This window comes from Podarcis melisellensis, assembly GCF_964234715.1.
Source record: "Podarcis melisellensis genome assembly, chromosome: 1".
NCBI lineage: Eukaryota > Metazoa > Chordata > Lepidosauria > Squamata > Lacertidae > Podarcis > Podarcis melisellensis.
In genome coordinates, this window is record NC_138528.1 from 58,448,466 (window position 1) to 58,468,898 (window position 20,433).

At 41.7% G+C, this 20,433-nt stretch overlaps 1 protein-coding gene across 3 annotated transcripts; it reads right to left on the reverse strand.

Annotated features, from left to right (window-relative positions):
* Window positions 1–1,589: 1,589 nt before the first annotated feature.
* On the reverse strand, window positions 1,590–19,799 carry E2F8 (E2F transcription factor 8). Of its 3 annotated transcripts, XR_014171496.1 has the most exons (15): window positions 19,709–19,799; window positions 17,724–17,828; window positions 16,316–16,576; window positions 15,828–15,984; window positions 14,302–14,607; window positions 13,802–13,963; window positions 12,184–12,321; window positions 11,590–11,802; window positions 10,918–10,996; window positions 10,137–10,653; window positions 6,652–6,870; window positions 5,403–5,535; window positions 4,173–4,540; window positions 3,206–3,523; window positions 1,590–3,160 (listed from the first exon to the last, which is right to left on the reverse strand). XR_014171496.1 is itself a non-coding variant. In XM_081924238.1 (13 exons), exons 1-13 carry the CDS (start codon window positions 17,769–17,771, stop codon window positions 3,347–3,349), a joined length of 2,778 nt encoding a protein of 925 aa, XP_081780364.1. In that variant the 5' UTR covers window positions 17,772–17,828; the 3' UTR covers window positions 1,590–3,346. The 3 variants fall into 3 exon arrangements, 1 of the variants encoding a protein (XP_081780364.1); XR_014171497.1 differs by lacking the exon at window positions 19,709–19,799 and having other exon boundaries at window positions 13,802–13,879; XM_081924238.1 differs by lacking the exon at window positions 19,709–19,799 and having other exon boundaries at window positions 1,590–3,523.
* Between the last annotated feature and the right edge of the window lie 634 nt (window positions 19,800–20,433).

Genomic DNA, 20,433 nt, shown 5'->3' on the forward strand with positions numbered 1-20,433 from the left:
GGCCAATTAGAATTCAGAGTCAGGTGACCAAAGTGCCCCTCGTGGAGAAATGTGGTGATGTTTCTCCAAAAATACAGATTTAGATCTTGTCCAGTTACCAATGGAGGATTCTTTTACTGACCTCAGGGTAGTAAGAGTATATACTTGCTTTAGATATAGCAAAAATGCCCAGGGGCTAAGCTTGTAATTGTTTACAATTTTGCCACTCTAGCACATGTGTATATACAGCAATAACTCAGGACACAAGCACATGGAAGCGATAATAATTTTTTTAGTCTTCAAAGGAAGCACAAGTGTCTCTTTTTGTCCATAGATTCTATTTATTTCAATCAGTGGGACGCGGGTGGCGCTGTGGGTAAAAGCCTCAGCGCCTAGGACTTGCCGATCGAAAGGTCGGCGGTTCGAATCCCCACGGCGGGGTGCGCTCCCGTTGCTCGGTCCCAGCGCCTGCCAACCTAGCAGTTCGAAAGCACCCTCGGGTGCAAGTAGATAAATAGGGACCGCTTTCTAGCGGGAAGGTAAACGGCGTTTCCATGTGCAGCTCTGGCTCGCCAGAGCAGCGATGTCACGCTGGCCACGTGACCCGGAAGTGTCTTCGGACAGCGCTGGCCCCTGGCCTCTTGAGTGAGATGGGCGCACAACCCCAGAGTCTGGCAAGACTGGCCTGTACGGGCAGGGGTACCTTTACCTTTACTAAGTGTAAATGCAGGTTTGTTTTTGATCAAATGAATCAAAGCAGCTGCTTCAATTTTTATTTCAATCACTCGAAGTGCAAGATGCAGTTATTTGGACTGACGGAATATGTGCAGAGTCTACAAACACCTTTCAAATGTTTGAAAGCTGCACATCAAGAACATGAAGTCAGACCCAAGATCAAAGAGAGCTTCTCAAGGCAGGCAAGTGAATGAGGTAATCAGGTCATACTGTATTTTAAGTCAGGCTGGCGGAAAAGCACAGCAAGTCTGATAAGCAGATCACTGATGGTATTAAGAGATACAAATAGGAAAGAAATAACAGAAAGGTTGTCATGTTGTAAACATGAACCAGAGAACCTCCAAGAAATTAAAAAGAAGAAACAAAAGAGCAGGTTTTAGAGAAGTTGCTATTATTTCAGAAGCAGAGCCAGGAAGCCTTGATCTTGCAGTGGCTCAATAGCAAACAGAAGAGTACATATTTTTTTCCTATACAAAACATAAATTGGTGTACAGTAGTTCATTCTTCTAAGTCATTCCTTCATATAAAAATGTATCAAAAGAGAACCCGCAGGAGTTAAGAAGTGAGTAGAGGGCAAGATAAAAATGCAGTTTTCAAATGAATAAAACAATGGAGATTCTGTAGACAAAATATTTGACAGACTAATGATCTATAGCGTGGAAGGCAATAAGGTTAGATGGCTAATTTGGTTGGCATAATTATTGCCTCATCATCATTAATTCAATTTCTTACCTACCCTTAAGGTACCAGGACCTTAGAACTAAGTACAAATCAGAGTAGGCTTGAGATCGCTTTTAGCCTTAGATCACTCTTTCATTCTGAAAGAATGGTGAGGTTTTTCAACTATCAGCGGCAGAAACTGCAAAAATATAAACTGATAAGCCAATCTTTTATTGAACACTGATCGTACAGGGTGATAAAGTACAGGAAGATTATGATTTTGTCCCAGGCCTTTGTCACCTTGACCCACTATTTTGTTCAGATATTAATTATTCTTTTCAAAACCTAGCTTGTTTTTTTCTGGTTTAATGTTATAAATACTGAAAAATGATAATAAATGTGATTTGATACAAGGCCCGTTGTAGTACTTCCATTCATATTTTTGCAGTGCTTTATATCAACTCTGATGCAATGCCCCTAAACAAACTTATTTACAAATAGCAATACAGCTTCTTTTTCTAGATAACTAACTTTAGGATTGGGGTGTAATATGCTCACACTATTAATAGTATGCATAAAATTATAGTAAAAAGTACTGAGGTCAAAGTGATTTCAAACATGACATCTTTCTATACAGAAAAATCTCAGCTGTTGGGGTGAAGAGATTTCAGTTTCTTGCATCTGTGCCATAGATTCCATTTGATTTTATTAGATGCAATCTATTACTCAATTTATATATTAAGACAACATTCAACAGATGGGGGGAAAGGGCATGAGCTATGTGCTCGAGAAGCTAGTATAAACCAATTGTTCTGGCTACAACCCAAACAGACAGGTGGCAGCAAGTCTTTGCAGCCATTTCCAAATGGCATCCACATACCAGGTTGCATGATTTTGAACCTTGGCAAGGTTTTAGTCAGATTTAGGGGCACAATCTTAAGCTTTTACACACACACACACACACACACACACACACACACACACTTTGCTGCACCTACAGCCATGACAGAAAGTAGGGGACAAACGATCGGGCTTCATCACTGTGACAACTCCAGGCTAGGGCAGTAATTGGACCCAATGCCATCATATGAAAACTGAGGGCAGTTTGAGATCCAGTGGGTCCTGGCCTGGTTCAGTCCTACCCTCCGAACACCATTTTGGGGTTTTCTGCTGACCCCTGTAAGCATGGATACAACCATGTTTAGCAGGTGAAAGGATCGGTTGGTGACACTTTTGTGACTCCATTGACAGCACCTGTTGGGAGGCCACCTCAGTTGGAGAACTTGGAGAAATGGACCCTTTGGTCTAATCCTCACACACTCCAGTCCATTTTAAGGCATTATGCAGCATTTTATCCTTATCCATACTTTTCCTGATATACATATGGCACGTTTTTCTGCACACTCTTTCTGTGCATGTTCATTTTGTTTCAATGCCAAGAAACAACCCACAAGTATAAAAGTTAGAAAACTGACACAAAATTTAATTTGAAGAAATTGATTAATCCCTTAAATAAACCTTAAAATTTACACAGACGTGATTAAGATTTTAAAACTTTGCAACAGTATTAAAGAACACACAAAATTAAAATGTTATGTAAACTTAAGTAACAAGAGCCTCCTTAATAGTTTTTTAAAAAATACAATATATTACATGTTTGGTACTTGCAATGTGCCAGTACATATTTAGTATGTTTCTATACAAATAACGAACAAGAGCTTTCTTATTCCACACAACTATGAAGTCAGACATTTAAGTGGTGTTTTTACAGACAATAGTGTGTGTCCTTACTATATATATATATATATATATATAGTTGATCAAGTAGAACTGTAACTAAAAAGATATTCAAGCACGAAGAAGTCATCATTATGATCAAATATTATTTCCAGAGTACACATTTATAATACCAGAAATAAGTGTTTCAATCATATCTGTTTGGGGGAAGAGTTCAACAATATTTTATACCAACTCAAAATGTATCTTCTGTTGAAACACCATGTTCTCTTTGTGGAATTGACAGTGTTGCTTGAGATATTCTATCTGATTCATGAAAGGATGAACAAAACTCAGGAACTACAGCTGACTCGCATGATGCTTGGAGGTCATGGCAATTATCCAGAATGCTGGACGTAACAGGAACAGTGGCCTGAATGGAAGAGAAAACTAAATTATTTGAAAGTGATGAGACTGAAACAACTAAAATGTACTTTGGAACCCTGTTTGGGGCTTTCTAATACTGTAACTAAGCAGAAGAAACAGGAACAACAGAGAAGGAAACAAGAAACAGGTGAAAAGCACACTGTTGGTAAGTCTTACTAATTATCCTCTCTCAGCATGCTCTATTAATGCTTTTGGTCCACTGGTAAATATTTGTAAATATGGAGAGGGTTGCCAATATAACAGCCAATTTCACAATGTTGTATTAGGCATCCCTTCTGTGATTTTCTAGCCCTTTCATACAATGGTACTGCTCTTTTAGCAGAGTCTGCATTTTTAACAGTTTCAACTAAGTAAATTTATACAAGCACTGGTATGCAAAGATAAAACATCCTATTGCTACTGAAAACCCATTTTTCCGACATCTGTATCCAAAGCTGTTCATGTCTTGCAGATCCTGTTGTTGCTAATAAAGTTAACTCCAAATTGCTGGGTGTGGTTTCCTGCTGGCTTGCTCCTGTTACCAAATCATGTAAAATGCCCCATTGCTTATGAGCGACTGTACACTCTGGCAAGAATATGTGTTAGTAACCCATTAGTCTTATTTGAAACAGACTATTATTTAAAAGCTCTCTTACCTGCTGTAAAGAAGCTGCTGAAACTGATTTACCATTTAACTCATCACCGTACGGTGGTAAAACATTCTGTATTGCTTTCTCCTGTTTGAAGCCTACATGTTCTGCTCCTTGACAAACTGGGCCAGATCTAAGTACTTGATTTGCAGACATTTGTAGATTGGCTGGAATCAGTCCCAAGTGTTGTAGTGTAAAGTTCATAACTGAAGCGCTTGGGGCTTGGATCAAGTCAGCCTGGTCTGAAGGCATAGCAGTGCCATTCACCACGGGGACAGTACCTACAGAAGATGCAGGTAGCTTTAGGTTCACAGGTGCTATATGAAAAGCAGGGAAATTAACAGCAGTAAATTCAGACGTCACTGGAATACCACCTATGAGAAGGAGAAAGAAAGAAAAAACTGTCACAAATGACAATACTTCTCTGTCAAGGAGCACAGGCCAATGTTTGGCAGGGGTGAACACCAAGTCCAGCCAAACACCAGAAACTTGGTCACAGCAGGCTTCAGATGAATGCAATTAAGCCTTGGCATAGAAAATTAATGCACAAACTATCACATTATAAGAAACTCAGAAAAGGTCCTGCAACAACAAAATGACTCACCTAGAACATTGGTTTAAATACATTCAATAACTGAAAAAACAACCACCCCTCAAGGTCAGAACATGGAACATGTGTAGAATGTGGGTGTTTGTTTTAATTGGGTTTTTCCTTAATGTCGATTTTATGTTTCGAATGATTTACTGCGTTCTTTTTATGGATTGTTACTGATGATTTTATTGTTTTATTCGCTTCGTAAACCGCTTTGAGGTTGTTGTTTTTAAACAAAAACAATCCAGCGGCCTATCAATTTTATGAAACAAACAAACAAAGAGAAGTGCTTGAAGGAAATGAGAATTATACGAGGCAATGAGAACATTTATTTAATGAATTGTTAAATGGATAACAAAAATGTTAGCTTTTATTTGTAGTTTTGTAAGCCCTCTGTAAATGAGTTCAGAACTGGTAATACATATTGCATTGAACCGATTAAATCCATCTTCTTCAGATCACAGAAAGTGGAACCATGTGGAAGAAGCCACCATTGCAAAAGCTGAATGAGGAGGGCACAGGCCTCAGGCATGCAATAGCTGTAGTTAAATTTCCCACCTAAAGTCCTTCATCATTAGCTGACAGGAGCCATCAGATATAAACAAGTCTGGAATACTTTAGAGGCACAGTTAATGAATACACACCAGCAATAGGAGAACTATAAGACTTCTGTTCTGCTGCACACATCTCAGCTTTCTCCTTGTTAGAAAAAATGGTCTCATTACCAAGCTTGGTACACTGAGGAAGAGGTATAAGGTATCCTGAAGGAAACCAGGTCTAAAGAACAAGGGGAAATGTGCTGTTTATATTCACAACAATAATCAACACAAATTTCATAGATTTAGCCCAGGTACTGCACTGTTCCTAAACAAGAAAGGGCCAAAATAGATATGACATGGCAGAACAATGACAGGATCTCTTGATGTCTTAACAATTAAAGACGCCACTGGGACTGAAGGAAAACATTAAGATAACTTAGCCATGCCATTTCTAAGATGGAAAACCACCCCTCTCCACAAAGCAACTGTTACCCATGGGTGGGTGGGGGGTTCTTCAACATTGGATCTCCGAATGATGAGGTTGGACTACAATTCCCATCATCCTGGGCTATTTGCTGGCTAAGATGGGAGTTGTAGCCCAATATTTGGAACCCCAAGTTTGATATTGCACTTATCCAATATTGCAATGGATAACAACTTTATAGGAGGGAGAAGATCGTAAACAATAACCACCCCGATGCAATTTTGGACCACCTCACGCTCAATTCATGCCATAGTTCTGTTTTCCTTCTTCCTCTTTTTCCATCCCACATTAAAAATGAAGACCTTGTGTATATGAAGCAAAAGGCATCCATGAATAATGAAAATGAAACATATTTGGGGTGGGTGGAGATAAATACAACATTCAACTTTTAAGAAAAATGCAACTGTATTTGTGCTCTACAAGCACGCAAAATGCATGATTCTTTTTCATTCTGATCTCTTAATTTTTTTTTTTAATGATAAAATATTTTAAAAGACCATTACTTTTCATCCTGGGGTCTTATAAAGGATAATTTTAATATGTTGCTGGATAGTATGACATGTCCATTATTGCATTCTACAATTCTGCCCATGGATCACACAAAACATGTGCTTTGTCCAAATAGCGAGGGTCTGTATGAAATGCAATACAGTAAATTCCAGCAGCAGTCCTTAATTAAAATATAAAAGGAAAGAGGGGAAAATGTCCATGGGCTGAAGCTACCTATCAGATACTACATTGGTCCTTAATGTGATCTAATTTTCTTTCTTTCTTTGTAAAGATGGAGCATAAAATGCCTACTTTCAGACATTCAGTGCTCCTCTCAGAAGAGCAAAGATATAGGACAAATGTGCTTAAGGGGAAGTATACCTTGTGTGTAGCGATTGCAAATGTTGCGGGCATCTCCTGCATTGTGGTGACGCTGTCGGGTTCCAAAAGTTCCCCTTGCCTCTGCTGCTTAGGTTGACCCTCCAAGTGTTGATCTGTTTTTTCAGATTTACTTTGCTTCACAGCTGATGAAGTTAAGGTTTCCTGGTTAAGACGCGAAGCTATGGGACATTGGGATTTTTTGCTCTCAACAGATGCTCCCTGGGGTGGGGGGTGGGGGAAATGCAAAATAACCAAAGGCTAATTTAATCCATACACACATATGGATATTATTTATTTCAACAATTTATATACTGTTTAATTACAATAGTCTCTAAGCAGTTTACAAGTAACTCAGTACAGCAACAACAAACCAGTTAAAAGTATAATATCAGAATTCAGTTAAAATACCTTTTGGAATAAACAAAAATTTCAGTAGGTGATGGAAGTTCAACCAAAGGGCAGGCACTGTTTGACCTCAACTGGAAGGGAGTCCCATACAATTGGGCTCACAATGCTGAATGTGCGACTCCTGGTGGATATAAGCCATGGGAGACCACTAACAAGTGACTCCCCTTCAGACCTCAGTGATTGGGCAGGGATATAATGAATCAGGTGGTCCTTGAGAGCCAAGTTGTTAAGGGCCTTGCAAGTTAAAACAAGAATCTGGAGCCTGGCCTCGGAGCATGCAGGCAGCCAGTGCTACTGGAGCTATGTGCTGGTGATAGTCTCTCCCCAACGGCACTACAGTCAGAGTGTTCTGTAACAGGTGAAGCCTCCAGACTAGGCCCAAGTGCAGCCCTACATAAACCACATTGCAATAACTGAGTCTTGAGGCTACTAAGGCGTGGTTCACTATGGCAAGACTATTCCTGTCCAAGAATCACTGTCATTGGCATATTGGCTGTACATGGTAATAGGTACCCCTTCCCAAAGGAGGCTACCTAAGCTTCCAGTGACAAAGTTGGATTGGGGAGCAGCCCCAAATTTATTCTTTCAGAGTGAGTGAAACCCCATCCAGAATAGACAGTCAGGCAGAGACACACACACACACACACACACACACAGAGAGAGAGAGAGAGAGAGAGAGAGAGAGAGAGAGAGAGAGAGAAAGAGAAAGCATATCTCTGAATGGGTAATATTAAAGGTGCCTTCTCCCTTCTTGTTCTCTTTTTTTTCTCCCGCATTCTGCATGTCAACTCCATCCTCCAACACAATTCATATTTTTCCCTTCTCCGAAGCTGAGGCTGGACCTTCCCCACCCTCTATTTCACTCCTGGAAAAGCAGCTCAAAGCACAACCGAGCGATATCCAGTTCCCAGAATTTAGTATCTATATCAAACCAGATTCTTTGAAACAAGCAACTGGCTGTCATCACTCAGAAAATCAGGAATACAGTACAGAGTAAAAAATAAATAAATGGGGAAACATGGTGCCTTGAAAACATAACTATAAAAAGCAACTGGTTGGGGCTATTGAAATTCCCAGATCTCTACACACACGAGACACTAGTCAGATTCAAGATATTCTTTACCTTAGGCAAAGCTGGTGAAATGTACCTCTCCAAATGGTGTCATCCTTATGTAACCCTTCCTAACAGAGGTCTATTTCATCTTTCTTTAGTCATGTTGTCACTTATTTGTTACTAAGGAGTCTTCTACCTCCTCACGTTACTTGCCAATCCTGCCCACAGCAACCCCCTGTTCTAGACCTCACCAACACCCCACCCACAAAATTAGTATAAAAATCCTGGCTACTGCCACCAAGCACCAATAATACAGAAGAATCCCAAGCTTAAAATCAGTAAAAGTAACAAAGACAGAAGTAAAAATAAGTTATGAAATTTAATCAACAGCAGAAAAGGCAGGACTAGCTTGGTCCAAGAGACTCGAGGAGGAGTGGAAAAAGGCATAGGGAATAGCTGATGAACCTGACTAAAGTGCAAAAGGAAAAGAGAGAAGTACAAGCATACTCTAGTACAGTACTTTGCTTTATCATCAAAGTGCACACAGTAAATACATTTGATATTGTTTCCAGAACATTTGATCAGGGCTAGGAAAATAGGAAACAACCCTAATGCAGCAGCTGGTACTATGGGCAGATGCCCCAATTTTAAAAAAAGGATTTCCTGCACTCTTAATGCCTTCTGCACTCATTTCAATTGTGGAATGTGATCTACTTGTGTACTGCTTTGTGCTCACTGATGTTCCATCTCAATGACTGAAGACTTCTGGACACACACCTTTGGATCAACTTCTTATTTAAAAAGAGCAACTCAATATATGGGTCACAAGAGCTCTGCATTTAGCAAGCCAGCCGCTAAGGAGGGCAGTTTTGCAACTGGATCTGCAATTACTGATTTGTCAGGTAGAAATAATAGGCTTGCTCCAAAACTTAGTGCACTCTGTAATATGTGTCCCACCGTTCTGCAGCATCTAGGGCACAAATTCCCAAAGCATACTTTAGCCCATTATCCGTAAAGGGTGAAAGAAGTATGAATTACCTCTCCACGTGCCCTCCCCCAGCAGGAGAAGATGCTACATCATGTTAGTGTGTGTGGCAGCAGTTCTGAATATACCTGCCAGTTGGAAGGAGGCAGGCCCAGAGCCATGCTTTTTCTAGAAAAAGAGGTGCTCACCACAAATGTCTCCCTTGTTCTCTTAGAATGGCAACGGCACCCACCTGAGAGGTTCTGGAACTGAGTTCTGGTGAGTTCCTGCTGAAAAGAAGCCCTGCCCAGAGCTGTAACTCATCCAAAAACACAAGACAGCTTCTTCTGAGGCTGGGTAACTGCTGTCCTTCTATATGGGGAGTTACTGGATGCTCCAATACCACAAAAGCAAAGCTACCTGGAAGTTAAAAGGGAGCCTGAGCAGATGGCCTCCTCCATAAGGTTAGGGTTGCCGTATTTCAAAAAAGTGAAAATCCGGGCACAAAAGTTGTTGGGCCAAAGATGTTGAGTTTTTCCTTAGCTTTGCCAAGGTCAAGCTTTTTTTTTGGCAAAAGTGCAAAAAAGGAGTTTTTGAGCTATTTTGAAGGGAAATCACCAAAAACAACACTGGCAACATGGGTTGCCATATGTCTGGACACAGCTTCTGACTGCAGTATTCCAGGTATGTCTGGATGTATGGCAACCCTACATTAGGCTTGCAATACGGATGAATGGGGAGGAGGAAATGAATTTGGCACTTTGGGAGTTGGCAAGAACTTTTTCAGCTGTTGTTGTTTTAAAAAATAATACTACTATATTTCTTAAGTTGTTTTCTTTCTCTGCTCCTAAGGCTTTATGTAGAAAGAGAGTGGAGGTCAGGCAGTCAGAAGGGGAGCTCTACTGATAGTGTGGCTACCTGTGGCACAGATGAGATTTGAAAAACCTGCCGCTGCCACTGTTTTTCACAGCAACCAATTAGAGAGCCCTATCACATGCATTTCATGCCTCAGCCGCCCATTTAGTATTTGGAAAGAGTGAGCACTTTAATACAGCTTACCAGTAGCACATCATGCAGCGCCGCTTCTTCACTCACACATTTTTTCATTGGACTGCCCTCCATTTTACGTCTCTTAAAATGTCTCTCAGGCACCACGTCATCCTTTGTACCTTCTTGCTCCTTCGCCAGCCAGAGGTCCTGGCCTTTAGCACAGGAAGCACTTCCTTCTCCATTGCTGCCACTGTCTTCAATAAATATTTTACTGGGGGCTACTTGGGAACTGGGCTCCGTGGGAGACTTACTTCCAGCCACATTAGCACAGTGGACAGGCCTCACCGTGAAACTTGGATTGTATGCTGTGACTAGCTGTGTTTGGGAAGGGTGCAGATATAATGCATAGGGCACATTGGGATGGAGAGGTAGCATTGCTGGAGGTACCGAGTTGTGGATCAGAGGTAGGATCTCAGTCTGAGAAGGTAACAAGAATGGTTTAGGCTTCAAACGAGTTTTGGGTGACAGACCTAGAGGGGATGGCAAAGTAGAATGTTCCAATTTCATTTTTCTCTTCTTGAAATCCCTAAGAAAATAAATCCACAGCATTAAAATCCTTGCATCCAAAATGGCTCCGCCAAAGCAATAAAGTAGAATTGGCTCCTCTTATTTAGAAAAGAAGCACTGCCAAACATTAAGTCATGCTCTTCTTACACCAAATATGTTAATTTTAGTCCTGTTGTTGAGGAGTTGTGTTAGTAAGTGTGATATGCTGCTGGAGGATTCACCTAGGCTGGGAAATTTTGCTTTCAATAGGCAGGCTTTGTATGCATCTCTTTTACGAACATACCTTGACTGTTCATCCAGCTGCTGTTTGCATATTGTTGCAAGTTGAGCCATCTTGCTTGGAAAGCTTGGTGGAATTTGACCTTTGGGAGAAGAGATAAATAAAGAGATTTCACTAAAACCGTACTGTTTGCATAGCTTGAGGATGAGCAATTCATGCCCTTCCAGAGTCCGTCACTAGAAGGACACCTTATGGTACTGCTCATAAGGTGTTGTATACAGTTAGTCTTGTGGCCTGGATTTGGCCACCCACACAGCCATTGCCACAGTGGGACAAGTCCATAGGATTACATGAAGCTGTCATATTAAGAGCATTTTGATCCGACACAGCATCTCCAAGGACTCAAGGTTTTTCAGCGCCTTGCTACACAAAGTCATCAGCTGGTAATGCCATGGATGGAGCCTGCTACACTTCAAAGCTTCAAAATGGAACCTGTGACTGCACCTAACACCATTACCCATTAGTCTTTCCAACCTGAGTATAGCACATAGCTTCCACTTTGTATAAGTCTAGCCAAACTTAGTAAGGCTGCTCAGAAGCAGACAACTCAAGAGACTGCAAGATATACTGGGGTTTGTTTGTTTTTCTGCACTAAGGCATTAAAGCAGAACCATTTAACATTTCAATAGCTTCTCTGGAATGACACTGAATAGAGTTTACATTTCAACTACGTACTTGCATTTTTCTTGACGGGGCTGCTTGGGGCAGATCTAATTTTCCTCTGATTGCTTTGCGCACCCTTTGCCAATTTCATTAAAGATGGGTGCCGTATGAAGCCTTGCTTGCTTCTCGTAGGGAAGAGGTTCTTGGAACAATGCTCTTTGGAAGACTTCCCTTCCGCAGGATGAGATGAAGCAGTCGCAGTGGGTGTAGATACAGGCTGTGCAGCTATAAATCAATTGTGCACAAAATTATTAAGCCTTTGTTTTGGCAGAACTATTGGGAAATGATCACATCTACCTATAAGTGAAAAATGCCTTTCACAAAAAGCCTTCTTTGGTTGATAGCAGCAAGGAGCAGTGGATAAGAAAGCTTCACCATTACAGTGACAGGCGGCGACCATTTTAGGTGAGTCCAATTGACATGCAACCACTGACATGTAACCACCAACATGCAGGTCCTTTTGGACCCCGGAAGAGGGAGGAATAGTAGCATAACAGGGCACGCTTACACACATTCTGCCAATGCATGCTTTGACCTGGAACAAAACCCCTAAGGAAACAGGGAATTGCCTGCAATTCTAGAGTACAGAAGTTAGAGTCCACCTACCCAGAATCTCTGAAAAAACATCTGGTCCTGTCCATTTAAATGCTGGTTTGCGACCCTTCTCTTCTGTAACATGAACCTTCTGGATGAGCTCAAGGCTACTGAGAACATTTGCAATATCATACAGCCTTCGAATTTTAGCTGAAATAAGTTTAAAAGACTAATGAAAATGCAGTACTACTACATCACCATTAAGCAGAGGCTCAGTACTATGAAAACATCACCCTTCTTCTCCTATTAGTCCAAATGGTGCTTTAAACACACAAAACAAAAGCAACAGGGTCATTTATGTTCAAAGGATCCACAGGAATACACAAATAGGTTAGTTAAATTTTGGTCCCTTGGTCAAGCCATATGCTCAATATTTTTAAATGAGCTTCTGTGTGAATGACGAAAGGGTGGGGATTAGGAAACTGTGGAAAATTAAATTTGGTAGGAGTCCAAAGAACTGTGTCCTCACCGAAGAACATTCTCAACGGACACCTTGCTTTGTTAAATGGAGGCTGGATGAGAAAAGAGTAATCTTTCCCACATCCACAAGCTTTAACTTAGCTGCAGCTTGCTGTCTCATCTGAACACAGAACTGTAGCTATGGTTAAACCGCTGCAGGCCATTGGCTTGTTTCAAACAAGAGATGAGGAACCTGCGGCCCTCTGGTGTTGGACAACTCTTTATCCCTGACCATTTGCCAATGTTACACATTCCTGTTTCAAACTAACCATAGTTGATATAAGGCACCGCTTATCAGTTTGTATAACACAACAAGCTGCAGTTAACTGAGTGGAAGTGAAGGCTCCCAAATTCTTCCTGGCTGTGCAGGAGGATAGGAGCAGGTAGAGGAGGCTGGATTCATTCATGACTTGCTTAGCCAGTTAAGAAATGACAGCCTGTCCATGAATTATGAGGAGGCCAACATCATATACTGGCCTGGTTCAGGAGTCACTATCTAGGTCCAATCAGCCAGTTTACTGAACCAAGAGGTGTGTGCTTGTGCATTTAATCCTACTTTTGTGTGCCTGGCTTGTTAGATACCCTGGTTCTTAAACCACAGTCTCCCAGTATGGACATCATGGGAAACTGTGATTTAAGAAATCATGATATCTTCAAAGATGGGAGGGAACATGGGGACACATTATTTGAGTTTATTCTAATAAATCAGTTTCATGGGCCAACACTGGGCCAAACCTGGCCATTAGGAGCAAACATCTAACCCACCTGGGAACACTTGGACCAAGGGCATGCTAAGTTGCAAAACACCTACATTCTCAGTATGCTATCTTAATTTTTTCATATTTTTAGTCTTGTACAGTGGTACCTCGGGTTAAGTATTTAATTCGTTCTGGAGGTCTGTTCTTAACCTGAAACTGTTCTTAACCTGAAGCACCACTTTAGCTAATGGGGCCTCCTGCTGCTGCCGTACAGCCGGAACACGATTTCTGTTCTCATCCTGAAGCAAAGTTCTTAACCCGAGGTAATATTTCTGGGTTAGCGGAGTCTGCAACCTGAAGCGTATGTAACCTGAGGTACCACTGTATTGATGGGCTACAGGAAAAAGTTTAAATATGTAAAAATTAAGACACAGTATAGAGAAGATATGGAAATAGCCATTTCTGCCACTTACTTTTAAACTTGCTTTTATCCAAATACTCAACATGGTCTTCGCCAATCAATATTTTAGCAGCGACTTCAAGATTCACAACTTGGGGGTTTGAAACAAGAAACAGCATCACAAATTTCTGACTCATCACCCGTAAAGACTTGTCTTTACGACTGTTTACTGAAGCTGTACGGAGAGATAACCATGGCAGAATATAATCCAAGTCATGAGAGCTTTGAAATCATTGTTCCTAACTCGCCTAGGCTTCGGGTTCACCCCCTCCCCCCAATAAATGTTTCCATGCAGATTCCATTTGTCTATTTAAAGGATTTATATGCTGTCTTTCTAAAGAAAAAAAATTATTTGCTGCCCAGTCAGGTTTACTATACAAGCCAATCATAAGAAGAGTTAAAAACAAATTAATCCAACTAATTAAACATTGCCCCAGATGCAAGCATTTGGAACCAACCAAATTCAAATCGTAGAAGATACTGGCATGCCAAAACTAAAAAGCAAAGATGTACCTGCTCGAAACTCCATCCCAGGAAGTTCCACAAAGCAGATGTCTGTATGGTCATTTGGCCTAACGTGCTTTGCCATCAACTGAATCTTCTGGTCATCCCCTTCAGGCTCTTCTTCATATTGTCTTCTTTTAATCAGCTCAACTTGCTGACTATAGTTGTTTTCCTCAGCCACTTTTTTCAAAATCTGTAGTGTTTTCTTAAGATTATGGCGCCCATGCCAAGAATACCTGTTTTTGGCAAGTCGGCTCACCATGTGAAGACTTTCTAGTACATTCATTATGTCGTAGATGCGCCTGCGTTCAACATCTGTAAGAAGGGCATTTTTTAAAAAATTATTTTCCACCTGCTTTTTAATCCTGTCACATTCTGGAAGGTGGGTAGACCCTCATGATTATATCTTCATTTCCCGTGAAAAGTGGAAGACTGGAAAACTGAAGACTATGCTCTTTCCACATAGCCTGTCTCGCTATAACATGCCCCTGTTCCAAATTCCTGGTTGCTGTAAGGAGCTGTAAGGCTGCTGTAAGGACCTGTATGATGACCTTCAGCTGGCAGCCCCGCTGCCTCCATATCTGGGCAGGGATAGCCTATTTTCTGTTTTCTATGCCCTTGTAACCTCTATGTTAAATTACTGCAATGTATGGGGCTGCCTCTGAAGACTGTTTGGAAACTTCAGTCAGTGCAGAATTCAATGGCCAGGTTGCTCACTGGGGCAAGATGGTTTGAGCATGTAACACTGACCCTGGACTGACTGCAAATTACTTTCCAGGCTCAATTCAAAGTGTTGGTTTTGATCTGTAACTTTCCAGGCCCAATTGTTGGTTTTGACCTATAAAGCCTTGAATGGCTCAGGACCGCAATACCTCAAGGACCGCCTTTCTCTATATGAACCAACGCAGACCCTGCACTCATCATCCGAGGCCCTTCTCCGTATGCCCTCTCCATGAGGTCCAGAGGGAAGCAACACAAGAATGGGCCTTTTCTGCAGTGGCTCCCCAGTTGTGGAATGCTTTCCCCAGGGAGGCTCGCCTGGCACCTTCGTTACATATCTTTAGCCGCCAGGCAAAAACATTTTCCTTCTCCCAGGCCTTGGGCTGCTTAAACAATCGGTGGCTTTTAAAATGTGATGGGGGTATTTGGGGTGGGTGGGGAGGGTATCATGTTATGTGCCTTGTCAAAATACAGTATAAAATCCGTCCTTTGATCTTTGGATGAAGGACAGTATATAAATTTAGTAAATAAATAAAAATGGTAGCTATTAATGTAATAACCTATTAGTATCAGCTACAGTGAGGGTATTAGCATCATAGCTGTCAACTTTTCCCTTTTCTTGCAAGGAATCCTATTTGGAATAAGGGAATTTCGCTTAAAAAAAGGGAAAAGTTGACAGCTATGATAAGGATACTGAACCACATTATAAAGTTGTTTATAAGAATTACTCTAAACAATCGCTTATCATTTTGAACAGTGTGAAGTGAGTTTTGCTTTTTCCAGTAATAAACACTGGATCTTAGTCCCAAACTTACTAAGCTCTTCTGCTACTTCATCAAGGCAAATTTCATTGTTCTTAGAGATGTCGGGATAACTAGGATAGCGAGCTAAAAATTTGTGACACAGCAACCCTAGACTTTTCTCTTTACGGCTGGGTTGAGATTTTTCATATTCGTCTCCTGACAAATGGTCCTGCGGAAAGAAAACAATTCAGAAATAGCAATTGGTAACGCCTTACAGGAAAAATATTAAGATTCGACAGATTTAGTAACAGCATTTCTGGCCAATGTGCAATGCCAAGTGCCTTCTTGGTGACAGCTGGTGAGCCTCAAAATAATAGAGTTACCCTGAAGCGTCTGCTATGCACACACTATAATCTCTAAAAATAACTAACACTCCAGATTTGAGGTCTAGCACAAAATACTGAAACAAACCAAAGCTGAGCTACTTTTCAAGTGCATACTTAAACTTTTGAGTACAGCACTCAATAATATTTATAGCGATAAGAAGAAAAATGTTTTACCTCAGGGATTTCAATTCTGCTGTCTGACAATCTTTTTTCCTGTTCTCGATTTCTAATCTCGGGACTAGCTGCGCTGATTAGCATTTTCAGGTTAGCCGTCGGTGTCCATGGGTCTCCAGGAGAGATTTCATTAGGCTTGGGTGGTGTTGTCAGATGGCCAGAAGCAGGAGGCGGCTTCTCTGCCAAAAGCCAGTTGGAGGTCGCTGCCTGTTTCAGAGGAGTTTTCAATGTGCTTTCATGTGGTTCAAAAGACCAATTTTCCTGAGCCAAAAAGAAATGAAACTGTGTGACTCGAGATCAGCAATGCCAGGCATAAAAGCAATATGAAAACAAAGCTGTTTTTAATCAGTAAACCAACCAATGTCATGTTGAAATCAATCAAGTGCCTGTTGTCAAAACAGTAGTCTGCAATGTTTTCAGACCTGGGACCCACCTTTAGCCCAAACATGTAAAGGATACATTCCTTTACATTTTGCCATGTATTTTTATGGTGGTAGTTGTGACCCACCTTCGATCAGGCTGCAGTATACCACCAGTTGAAAACCAGTGTGTCAAAACTTTCACCTGTTTAGTTCCTAGGGGATTTTATCAGACTTCCTATGCATTTCAGTCAGTCTTGATTGTTTTGCTTTAGGGCAGAAATACATGCTGCAGTAAAAGAAGGCTGCAGCCAAACCCTTACCCCACATAATGTGTACAATTTACTTGTGTTTTGATATACAACATCATGCATTTCTACATGACTGAATGTTGGGGACAAAAAAATGGATGGCGTCAAAACACAATTAAGTTTAGTTGTCTATTTTATTTTGCTAACAAAGCAGAAAGTGTAAACAAGTTCCTGATAAAGTGGGGGAAATAGCTGAAGAACATAACAGCAGGCCTGTGGATAAAATCAAGTGCCTATCTAAACCAGCATTCTCTTCTCACAGTGGCTTTTTCCAGGAGACTCATTTAACTAGTGAAAATGAAAATTATATCAAGAAAACTTAAGTTAGGAATAACATTTTTTGACCAGCTAATTTCAAAGTCAAAGGAGTGGCCATTTTTTATGCTGATAAAATACAATGAGTTAAATTGATGGGGTTTTGTTTCTACCCATTGCTGGGTCCAGAACTTCCTTCGATAATAGCTTCACAAGTGACTTGTCTCTGTACAGATGCAGAGAACAAAATGACTGAATGTTAGTGAAGGTAACTATTCTTCAGGTCCAGTTCTTTATCAAGACTGAAGTAAAACCAGATTGTTAAACCAAACAACAAACAGAAGATGCCAAGCGTAGTGATGGCTGCTCATATGTAATTTGCAATTCTTAACTTTATTTTAGAGCTTTGTCAGCCACAGTCCAATGAGCAGCAACCTCTAGCCAATACTTGCTATGCGGTAGATAAAGTGGGAGATAGGTTACCTTGTCTTCAGAATTCATTTTGCCACTGCAAGCTTTTCTCTTATTCATATTCGTTTGAATTAAATAGAATAAGGGCTTTGTTGGTTGGGCAACCTTTACAGCATTCTTTGAGAAGAATAAAAAAGGAAAATTAGTTTATGTATATGCACTTAACAAAACAAAAAACAGAATACCGGTAGATGGAAGTCTGTGATGGTACAGTGACCAGTGTTGGACTTAGGATTTAGAAAACAGAGTTCAAGTCCACACTGAGCCAGTTAGCTTTCTAGGTGACCTTAGGACACTCTCTAAGCCTAGCCTACCTCACAGGTTGTTGTGGCAAAAAAATAGGGAGGGGGCGAGCCATGTATGTCACCTTAATCTCCATGGAGGAAAGGTGGGGTGTTGATGACATCATTTTACCAGAGATGTTGAAACAAATTTGATGTGGGAATACTGGTGCAAGACCTCTAGAATGAGAACTCTGGCCATTCATTCAGATGACAAATGTGCCACACAGCAGTAAGCACCTGTATTCAGAAGGCCAACTGAGTTTAGGTGGACTTACTCCACAGGCAGCATGCTTAGGATTGCAGGGTTATAAAAAGATTTCCCAACTCCATTGTTAAGAATGTGTCTACATGAGTCTTATTCTCACAGATTGCTAAATTTGTCTTCCTATGGTCACATGTCTTTACACGGAGGAGACTGGTGCAATTTGGTGAAGTATGTGTCTAGCTTAGCACTAGTTTTGTTTAATCCTGTTTCAGGTTTCTTGCTTCAGTCAAGTTGGTGATTGTGAAGTTGCCAAATCAGCATTGTAACATAAAAACAATAAAGAAAAAGAATACAGGCTGATGATCAGAAACTGCAACATGAGATTTCTGTCCAAACTGGTTGTAGGAAGGTCTGTACCAACCTTCACAAATCTGGTGCACCCTAGATGTCTTGGACTACAACTTCCAGCAGCCAGTGCTGTCATTCAGGCAGGAACAGATAGGCATTGTAACCCAAAACATCTAGGGTGCACCAGACTGGCAAACACTGGTCAATATCTGTTTAACAAGGTGCAGCAGGCTGTTCCCACCATTTACTGGCAGAATGGATAACCACAGATTACACAACATGGTAGGCAGCACATCACCACCTTCTTGCAGCCACAGCAGATTGACTCCAAGGCTGCCAGTCTGCACATATCTTTAGTGTTTTGATGACTGCAGTGTATGTCATCCAGAATACAACCCACCCCCTAATCCCGTTCAAAGGTTAGCCTTCCTTCTCTGGAAAACATATCAAGGACTGCCAATAGTTTATCAAGCTGAGTGGCTTTCTTTTTCCTGTCCCAGCAGTTCCCAGACATTTTTTAAAAGTACTGTGGAGCAAAGGTACATGTTTTGTGGGGCGCCTGTGTTGTGAAATACATAATTATATATATTTTTTAAACTTGCAGGCCTGTGATATTATGAAATAAAGCACCAGTACTTGAAAAGAAACAGCATTGGATAGTTGTGTCTGTTGAAAGGGAAAACGGCACCATTTCACTTTCTCTGAAATACATTTACATATACATATATATATTTATGCAGCAATGATATTCTCCCCAGTGGTACAGCAGCTATCGTGGTTCTTGGAGGAACTGAATCTGGCAAGTGTGCCCTGTGCTACCTCCAAGGTCCAATTCATTGCTATTTGTTACAAATCACAAAAGCAGAAGCCAGTTGTAGCAAAAACGAAGCAAAGAGCCCCAAGATACCATAAAAATGTACAAAGCTTATCACACTTTCACAGGATAGAGGCTCCTTAATCAGATACCACCAAAGAATGGTGCATCTGTCAAAGTACAAGGCAATCAGATTTGAGTTTAATATCGTCAAGGTTACTGACTTCAGCAAGCACCATTAACCATTACGCAGCACTTTTTAAAATAAATAAATCAAAAGGATCCCTCTGCTACAAGCCAAACCTTAATGTCAACACCCCCCAAAACGCCCACCATTTAAAATCACCTTTTTGCGAGCTACTTTCTCAAGCACGCCCCCCAGGTCTCCTCTGCCTTCTGCTACAGCTCCTTCTCTGCAAGTCACTCACCCCCCCCCCCACTTCCTCCTCCACTTCAACCTTCCCCTCCTTCCAGCCCCGGGATTCCACCCGCGCTCCTTCGTTCGGGATAAGCTCCTCCCACCCTTCGGGCGCATGACGCCTCTGATTGGCTCTTGATGGGAGCGGGGCGGAGACCTGCCCTGATCCAGTTTAAATCGTTTGGCGCCACCAACCCCGCGAGCTGAATAATCCCCGCCCCGCCCTCACCTACCTTTTTTGTGTGTGTGTGTGTAAGTTTCCCCCCCTCACTTTCGTCCTAGCTTAGGGGGAATCTCGGGCGCGGCGGGGCGGTCGCCGTTCAGACGAAACGCGCGCCATCCCCTCCCTCGCTAGGCTGAAAGCTGCTTGTCCGCCCGTGTCAGCGATTTGAATTTGGCCCGCGGAGGGCGGAGAAGGTGGGCGTGGAAAGGAGCGCGGAGGAGGCGAGCCCCCTCAGCCAATTGGAGCGCAGAGGCTCTTGCGCCCCAGCCAATCGGCGATGTTCCTCGGTTAGGGAAAGCGGGGGGGGGGTGAAGTTGGGCGCTCACTTGGAGGAGTTTGGCGCGAGAAGTGGGGGAGCCGGAGGCTGGGGGGCGGGAGCGGCGCCAAGCGCGGCTTTCTCTGGCTTAGCGCTCAGGGTCCCCTGGAGACC